This window comes from Sinocyclocheilus rhinocerous, unplaced genomic scaffold (assembly GCF_001515625.1).
Source record: "Sinocyclocheilus rhinocerous isolate Xijiao unplaced genomic scaffold, SAMN03320098_v1.1 scaffold1107, whole genome shotgun sequence".
NCBI lineage: Eukaryota > Metazoa > Chordata > Actinopteri > Cypriniformes > Cyprinidae > Sinocyclocheilus > Sinocyclocheilus rhinocerous.
The window spans coordinates 35,799-45,450 of record NW_015647084.1 but is presented as its reverse complement, the minus strand read 5'-3'; the positions used below and the strand labels follow the sequence as shown (position 1 = coordinate 45,450).

Sequence of the window (9,652 nt, the reverse complement as noted above, 5' to 3'; positions counted from 1 at the left end):
AAAAAAAACTTTTGAATAGTATTGTATGCAAGTCTGTGTCTATGATTTTTTATTTTTTTTATTATGATTTTTGCTTGTCATCATTCACTGACATTTTCAGCAATAGCAAAAATAGCCCATATTTGCTATAGAAAATAATAGCAAAATAGTACAATTAGTTCATATCACTAATCCTACATATAAGCCTAATAGTCTGAGCCTTGATGTCATCTGCTTTCAATTTTGGCCTAATCATCCGGAAATACTAATATAGGCCAGTCAGCGATACATCGTGTGGGCCAGTGGAGCTAAAATATTAGGAGCACACAAACACAGTCAGGCTCAGCAGTAGTCCTTTCATTTTCTCAAACACTCTTGGTTCCTTCCCTTCGCACATACAGGTGTGACCTTGAATGAGTGTGATGGAATAAGTTGATTGAGACAGCTTACGCCCCTCCTCCCTCATTCAAGCTGCGAACGACAACCTTATATTAGTTATTGTGGCTATAGGTTACAACAAATCCTGCTAGACACTTACAGGCCTATTCATGTGCTAGAGTGTTAATTGAATTTTCCCAGCAGATTGTCTCCTTCTCTGTCAGTCAGAGTAACCATTAAAATGAAGTAGGGCCTCTCTCAGGTGAGACCAGGGCTTCATTCTCTGACTTAATCCAATTTTACTCCGATGGCTGTGTAAAGCTTTTTGAATAAGAGCCTCAACATCTCTCCATTTCTCCGCAGTGCCGAGCGTAGCGCCAGAGAGAGTGTCAGCAAAAAGTCTGTCAGCGGCTGACATCGAAGTTACCTGGGAGCCGACTGCGTTGACCCCTGAAAGAGTTCTCGGATATGAGGTTTGATTCACATTGTCTTCCCGTTCGCCATATTAAATGTCATGTTTTCCCTGTAATGATGCAATCCGAATCTCGAGCGATTATTAAAAGTGCTTCTCACCTCTCCCATGCCACCTCAAACATGGAGAAAGCCAGTGTTTATACAGTGCTGCAGCTTTGTTAAATGTCTGCGGCTCTTAGAAGCTAGATGAAAGCTCTCCACTGGCCTTTCAAGAATGCAAAGAGAGTCTTGCTTTTTCACAAGCCACTCTCTCCATCTCTGTCACCCCTGCCCTGCGGCACAAAACCGCCACGTTGCCATGGTAGCGGCCATATTGTCTGAAAAGAATAGAACTATCATGTCACTGGATTCTAGACGAGGGGAAAACTTTTCAGGTTTTATTTTTGTCTCGTCTTTGGTTAGCGAGGACTGAAAGACCAAATCAAAGCAGCATGGATCAAGGAACTGCGCTGTATGCGTATATACCATTTATTTGTGCTCACAGTCCTTTGAAGCACCTGCAGTATTTGAAATGGAAAATTCCTTTTTAAACTATCACTGCATTTCCTCTTGCAAAAAAACAAAGAGTAAGGTCCAAATGTCTGAGACTGCTAATGCAGATGCATCTGTTTTGCATTTTTCTAATTTAATGCTACTCTTTAAATATAAATTATATTGTCAGCATAATAATTAGGACATCTTGTGGTTCAGTGGAAGCGAGAACATCTGACTTCTTCACATGGAATACACATGGTCAGTGTCACAGATCGGCTTCTTTTCAATTCATGACTTGGAATTTGCATTGAATTGGTCACACCTACAGGAAGCTGAATTGGAATTAAATTAGGAATAACAGGAGGAATTTGCTTTGCATTACTTTGCATAGTTTGAATTGCAATTTAAAGTAATTCAACACAGCTAATGCATTCTGGGAAATTAAGTGTTCTTCTTCCCTGATCCACAAAAGTTTATTTAACATGATAAAATATATATATACTACCATTCAAAGGTTTGAGGTCAGTAAGATTCATTTTTATTTTTTTAATGAAATTAATACTTTTATTTAGCAAGGACACATTAAAGGCTTTTACATTATTACAAAACAATTTCTATTTCAAATAAATATTGTTCTTTTGAACTTTACATTTAAAAAATGTGTCAAGGTTTACACAAAAATATTAAGCAGCACTACTGTTTTCAACATTGTTAATAATAAGAAATGCACCAAAACAGCATTAGAATGATTTCTGAAGAATTATGTGACACTGAAGACTGGAGTAATGACTGCTAAAAATTGCAATCAAGCATTGTAATCACAGAAGTAAATTACTATTTCAAAATATTTTAAAATAAACCTAACTGTTATTTCACAATATTAGTTTTACTCCATTTTTGATCAAATAAATGCAACCTTGGTGAGTGTAGGAGACTTCTTTCAAAAGCAAAAATATTACCAACTCTAATCTATAGGTGGCATTAAAAAAATCTCAATATCAGTTGAAAAATGCCTATACAAAAGTCAAAATACATATTACTTCCATTGAATTTGTTCATTTTTTTCCTTACATTCAGTTTTGAAATGATATTTTGCTTCCTGTTTGCAGTCTGAGTTCGAATTTAATAACTGAATTGGAATGAAAAGCTAAATTCTCAATTCAAGACTGAATTACGTCTTTAATTGATTTTTCCGTACATTTCTGCCATATGTACATTAACTGACAGTCACCACTGATAAGCTACCAATAAATATTGTAGAAACTTAATTTGCTGTAAAGTTGCTTTGCAACGATTTGTATCGTGAAAAGCGCTATACAAATAAACTTGAATTGAATTGAATTGAATGACGCAATGTACTATTCTGCAAAAGATAGAAAGCAGAATGTAGAAAGCAAAAGGTAGAAAAGAAATAATTTAGAAATATACCTCCCGTAGGCAGATCTCATTACTCTCTAATTTTGAAATTGGCTTAAATCTTCCTATACTAAATGCCTCAATATTGATATTACATATGACTCGGGGTTAATAATTGATTATTTCATTTCCGCTACCTAATTGTTTCTTACCTAGGCTAGCACACAGCTAAAAGTTAATTGAAATTTCATATCCTCAAGAGAATCTACATTTCAGAAGAATATCATATTTCCAGCAGCCAGAAATATGTTCTCAAGCTTGTAATTTGCAGAAAGGACACAAATGATCAGCTAAATGAAGTGCATAATGAAGGTGAAGTCAAATATGTGTATCAAATATCTGAACTGATCACTTTGTTATTGATTGACTCATTAGAAATCTCTAGCCAAATGTAATGAGTACTAATGACTTTTAATAGAATGTAATAAATTCTGTGCAAATCATATCTCACCTTCTTTGGCAGCTGATAAAAATACTTGGCATTTACTTTGTATATTTTCCTGAGATTTAACACTTTCCCAATTAACGTATTTCTGTTAGCAACCATTTGAGTTAAGTGGCCATGCCAAAAACTTTTTTATTTTCATAGTAGCACTTCTTATGAGAAAAATCTGCATATTTAGGGTCACAGTTGGTAGCGAGAGTGATTGTAATTGTTCTGGCAGAAAGCTGTTTACAACTAATTTCAAAGTTATATAAAATGCCCTTGTTGTGTGTCCTGGCGAACAGGTGGTGTACTGGGAAGATGACACCAAGCCGGATACGGTGGGTAAAGTGCGGATCACTGGAAACTACACAGCAGTAAATGTCAGTGGCCTGCAGGGGAACACTCAGTATTATCTAGCGGTGTGTGCCTTCAATACAGCAGGAACTGGCCCCCAGTCTGTACCTGTCAATGTTACCACCAAAAAGCCACGTAAGTACTCTGGCCATTACAAGAACATTCCACGATCATATGTTGCTGACACGTTTATTTGATGTGAGCATTATAGCTGCAAGATGTAATTTACTCATCCGTAGTACGTTAGCAAAATGTTCCATGGGTATAAGAACAACGTTTTATAGATGTCCGTATCTCTTTTTTTATCTTCACATTTATTTTTTACCCAGGTGAATATTATGGGAATCTATTTCTGCCTCAAGAGTTTTTTTTTTTTTTAGGTAACATCAAATCTTTCCACGTTTTCAAAAAGATTTTCGCTTGAGGCACCTAGTAGTACACAAACTAGCAGAATTGTACATTCTTGCTTTGTTTTTTGAGTTATGTCTGTGAAAGATTTAGAACTTATAACTTTTGAACAGATCACTAAGTCTACACACACTTGCTGTGAACCTGCTGTGGCATGACTTGAGGGTGTTTTTTCCAACTGAAAGAGTTTTCAATCATCTATTTTGATAGTAGTCAAGTCAAGTTTATTTATAAAGCATTTAAAAGCAGCAGAAATTGACCCAAAGGGCTGAACAGCTCTCTCTAAACTTAGCAGCTAAATTAAAACCAGTCAATAAATAAATAAATAAAAGAAAAAAGACATCTCAGACAATATCAAACTGTGGAAACCAATTCTATCTGATTGGTATGAATCACAGTTTCCAAGTCCATCTGTGAAAGAAACGGCTCTGATTTAGCAGCAGATTTGTGCTAAAAGAAACTTCCCCTACTGACGTTACTAATCTGCTAGTCAAACATTTTGGTGTTATCGAATGCAGTCACACAATTGATCGCACACTGTGAACCCTTTCTTTCTTTTTCTGCCCATTTCTTTCATACACAAACCTCAGCACCTGGACAACCCCCTCAGAACGTAGAGTGGAATCTGATTGGCTCTCAGCTCGTGCTGCAGTGGGATCCCGTCATCGCTCTCGAAACTGAATCTGAGGTCACGGGATACATAGTGAGTGATATTATCTCTCTGCACCCAGAAAATGCTTTCGTATATTTTATAAGAGTTTCACTGGAAGGTAATCCATTGTTTTCCCTTTAGCAGTCAGGCGTTTCCATTCCTACATTGTGAGCCGAACAATGACGGCAGGAACTACACTGCATATTTGCATCTGATACCATTGATATACATTATAAGGGTTGTCAGGGTGCAGTAATTTAGCTACAAAGATATGGCAGTTACGTGGTCGAAAACCATTCATTTGTGTGTTTTTATAGATAAGAGCACAGCATATGCTATTTCATGTCTCGTTCCACCTCTGTTAATTACACATGCATGTAATTAACAGCTCTCACAGTGCTAATTTCCCCACAAGGGAAAACAGTCATGAAGCTCAGGGGAAAAGCACTAGCCATTAGCATCAGTAAACATTATCTAGAATAACAGGGCGCATCACCTGTGTTTAACTATATATATATATATATATATATATAATTAGTGGTGCTACATCACTGTTGCTTATACTTAGTCGATCTCTAAATATTAAACTACTACAGACATGAATGATGCCTCAAATCATGTGGCTTTTTGAGAGGAGGTATGCTATTATTTACTATAAACAGAGGAACGTTGGCCATATCTAGGGTCCACAATACCCTGGAAACCACTCAGAACACCCTAGCAACCACATAGCAACACTCTGACACCTCTCTACCCACAACATTCTAGCATCATTGCTGCATGGGAAAGCACTTGCATTTTATCCAGATCATTTTAAAAATCAGCTTCAGTTTTTATTAGAGCTGTCAATTTGATGCATTAATTCAGTGTAATTCATTAATTACATTTTTTTTATAATGAGCACTTTTATAAATCCGGTATATCTATTGTAATGCCACAATAATGTCTTAGAATTATCTTCATTTGGGGGCGTTTTTTTCAGCAAAAATGCTACTAATTGCAATAAATTTAATTAATGGACTTGCATTGTAATTGCATTGTATTGTCAGCACTAGTGTTAATTATTCTGAATGAAGCTCTTGATTGATTTGGGTGCCATCATCTGCAGGTGCTGTACAGAAGACGCCGGAATAATGACATGTACTCCATCATCACCAACAAAACCTCGGTTGAGTTGACCCTCAATCTGAACGACAACTACGTCATTCAGATCAAGACCCTCAGTGAAGGGGGCTTGGGGGAAGGAAGCGAGCCCATCCACATCCACCAACTCAGTAAGTCTGTCATTTCCTGTTGCCGTCTTTTATTTTGTCTTTCGCCGGCATTGATGAGCTCTTAATGGGGATTCAGTCAGTTTGGATGCCTACATATTTTGCTCTGTTCACTTCAGTCTTTCAGCACGTCGTAAAATCCGACCTTTTAAGAAATGCACGCTCCTCCACTATCTATCTCGCTCACTGCGCAGCCAGAACTGCATATAAATTAGTGAGAATCACCCCCAATTCCTTCACTCCCTCAAATGGGTGGCAATCAAAATGTGCTCGACTTCCCTTCCCCTTCTTACAGAGAGTTGCTTTCAGATTCACCCCAATTCTTTCAGAGGATTCTTTCCTCAATAATGTTTTTTTCCATGAATAGGGTACAAATTGGTGTAATGAACATTAGATACAAAAGTTTTTGTGTGATGTTAGATAAGCTATAACATGAATACGTCAAATGTTTCATTTAATTTGTCAAGCTGAGCCATTCAACCAAACCATTGCAATATATATATTTGTGTATAGTTACAATAAATTTTAGTAATAAATACTTGTATATAATTACAAATTATGTTTGACTTCATATATATAATATTTATCATGTTGTTATAATACATTTTATAAACATTATAATTTATTTAAATATTTAGTTTGACCTCTTATATGTAGTTTTAGTATATTTAATATAGAAATATATATAGAATTATAAATAAGAATGTATTTAATTTATATTTAGTTTGACTTCCTGATGCTTACAATTTTTTTTTTTTTTTTACGGTTTCAGACCGTATTTTGTTCTTGGACATTCCATATCAGGTCCGCTCCACTATCTACATTATTAGGCAATTTCTCTTTGATTTAGGAATGAGCTGTCTGAGAATTTAAACCATAATGCTCTCTTTCTCTCCTTTGGGAGGTTAAATAGTTTTTCTTAATGGTTGTGTTTGCGTTTGCTTACAGGCATGGGTGCCCGTGGATCCAGAGCAGGAAGGCTGTGCACACTTTCTCTCTCTCCGCTCCTCATTTGCGCTCTGTCGACGCTCAGTGCCTCCTGATGTTTGCCTCCCAAGAGCACCAGACCCAGCCGCACCAAGAAAAACATACTTTCTGCTCTTTGCTCATACAAGGCTTATGTTTCCCATCACAATCTGACCAGATGGGATTCTCCAGCTCCAGCAACATGTATGGAAAAAAGCCTGATATTGAAATGTCATGGGAAATGTTAAGGAATGCATCATTAGTAAACATGGCAGAGCCCTGCTAGAGAGTCATTAGGGTTTTTGGGATGATCTAGAGTAAACTGCAAAAAACATTTGTTTATTGAGTATTTTTGTTGTCTTTTCCTGTAAAAACATCCTTCAACAGGACGAACTAAAAAAAACTGCATAAAATATTAAGACTTGTTTTCAGAGAATATTGCTTTAAGTTTATTTTTCTTACCCCATTGGTAATTTTATTTTTTCCTCATTTCTAACCAAATCATAAACTAAAAGCTTATGCTTAAAACCAGGAAAAAAATATTTTCCAATAAGTGAGGAAAAATAATCTTAAATTAATAATATATTTTTTCTTTGAAAACTAATCTCATTAATTGGAAAACAAGACAAAAATACAGTATGAAAAATAGTTTTTTGCATATATGACAGTTTCTTTGGCACCCTACAACCAGGAAAAAAACCCCACCAAAAAAAACGCTTTTGTTCTTTGTATAATGTGCTTCTTTATGCAGTGTGCCAATGCATGCGTCATCTTTTCCTCTGATCCTTGAGAACAATCAATGCCTTAAATTCATGTACGCACCAAAGTAGATGAAAATAGTTTTGCAGTTGAGGATAAGGGCTAAGAAACCAATGTTGGTGGGAATTGCTCTTATATATATATATATTGCAGATTTTTGGATCTCTTGTGGCTTCATTGTGCTAGCTAAGTTCTGGGTCTGGGTTAACAAAGCCGAGCATTGATTTGTCCTAATGGGAATCTTCCATTAGTTAAGAAAAGAGTGTTGCCATCTCGCCTCTATTACAGTGCCATCGACTCCAAAGGCTCCCTCTCAGTCTCTTTGATGGGTATTAGCATTTTGTTCAACTCTTCATGTCGGTTAAATTATTGATGGGTTACGCATTAGACACTTAAGGCTACACAATTAAGGCTTACTTTTCCTGTGAGTATTTGCTCTAGCTGAACCAGATTTACACTTCAGTTTTTCTTAGCTGGTGCTGCCCCACTGTATCGTGTTATTCACAACCCATACGTAAGTAAGCTTTTGAAAGGCACTTAAATGCCTCACACACATCTACCTGTACTTGGCACATAAACTGCAAAGCAAGTTGTCAGAAACTAAGTGACAAGATGTGGAACACTGCTGGAAGGGTATCAAATTTTTATAGCTATAATGACCTTGCAGATGTGAAAATATTGAAAGCCTTGCAAACAAGTACAAGACTGATGCGTGAAAGTCCCCAGAGTTCCCTACCAGTCTAAATGTGTTGAAAAAAACACCATTGGTTTTCCATCCTGATCCTATAGTATTGCTCAAAAAGTCATATTAGGGTTGCACTATAAATATTATATTAATCGTGATCACGATTATTGTTCCTGATGATTAATTAAGCTTCTCCGTCTGCGATATTTGCCCACTGGTTATTTATCAAAAGTTGTTGTTTTTTTCCCATTTGAAATTTGCATTATCTTGCATTGGTAATGCGCCTCCACAAGCTTTCATGCTTGGGGTTGCCAGATGTCAAGAGTTTAAATCCCCCAATCAGAGATTTTCTTTTAAAAGGACACATTTTCTGCCCAGTGTAATCCTTAATCTCCCCAATCTGGCAGCCATGTGCACACATTCTCTCTGAACTGAGAAAAAAGCACTGATAATCTGCAAACACCAAAAAAAAAAAACCTTCAGCAGTCTCAATCGAAATATTCTGCTTAAATGAGAGCATGACATAGCCCGTCTTTGTTCCTTCACATGTTTGCTGTGACTAAATCTGCAATCAAACTTTCTCGGTGATGAACTGTTATAAATCCAAACATGGATCTTGACAGTAATGTTTGTGATTGTGGTTGCTGAACAGATGCACTTAAGAACCCTCCGTGCCACAATACAAAATCATTTTTGTTGTTGCTTTAATAGAAAAGCATTAACATAATTTGGGATTTTTTAAATTACTATTAGGAATTCCACAGGTTTTATCTTTTAAGAGAAGCTTCTTGTTTTACCAGTGTTTATAATGTAGGGAGTGTTATTTTTATTTATATGATAGGCTAAATATACAGTAATAAATCAGGAAAATAGATGAGGTAAATTAAACCATGTATATCAGCTGATGTTCTCCTGCCTAGGTGAAAGTGCAATAATCCCAATTAAATGTAAAAAGTAATTCCTCAAAATAAAAGTATAACGTTAACAGCACCGAGAAATTATATTGTTGCAATCTTTTCCCGAAAGATTTTTTTTCCAGCTGATGAATGATAAAAACTTTGACATCCAATTGAATCCATCCTGCTTTTACAGAGCTCAAACATTTAAAAGGAAAGACGACAAAACTAATAAACATAACATTATTCATTGGTGTGGACGCTAATATAGTTAGTGTTTTATTATCTTTGTAGTTACCGTTCTTGTTGTAAACAGACCTTAATAATCGTGAGTATAAATTTTGAGTAAAATAATCGTGATTATCAGTTTAACCATTATTGTGCAGCCCTGTGTCACATCATGATATTAGATTTCTAGTATATTGGCGATCATATTTCATGTTGATGCCCATCTAACACGCACTGAATTCTGAATTTCTCATTTGTACCCTCAATGAGACGAGAGGCGAGGTG

The 9,652-nt window shown here is 36.1% G+C and overlaps 1 protein-coding gene across 1 annotated transcript in view; it reads left to right on the top strand.

Moving 5' to 3' along the window:
* LOC107708733 (contactin-3-like) overlaps nt 1-7,119 on the top strand; it is a 60,080-nt gene extending 52,961 nt beyond the window's left edge. Inside the window, exons 19-23 of the mRNA XM_016513033.1 lie at nt 721-830; nt 3,451-3,637; nt 4,501-4,613; nt 5,671-5,836; nt 6,782-7,119. Coding sequence (XP_016368519.1) covers nt 721-830; nt 3,451-3,637; nt 4,501-4,613; nt 5,671-5,836; nt 6,782-6,876 — 671 coding nt within the window. The 3' untranslated portion in view covers nt 6,877-7,119. The remainder of the gene's footprint in view (nt 1-720; nt 831-3,450; nt 3,638-4,500; nt 4,614-5,670; nt 5,837-6,781) is intronic.
* The last annotated feature ends 2,533 nt before the right edge of the window (nt 7,120-9,652 follow it).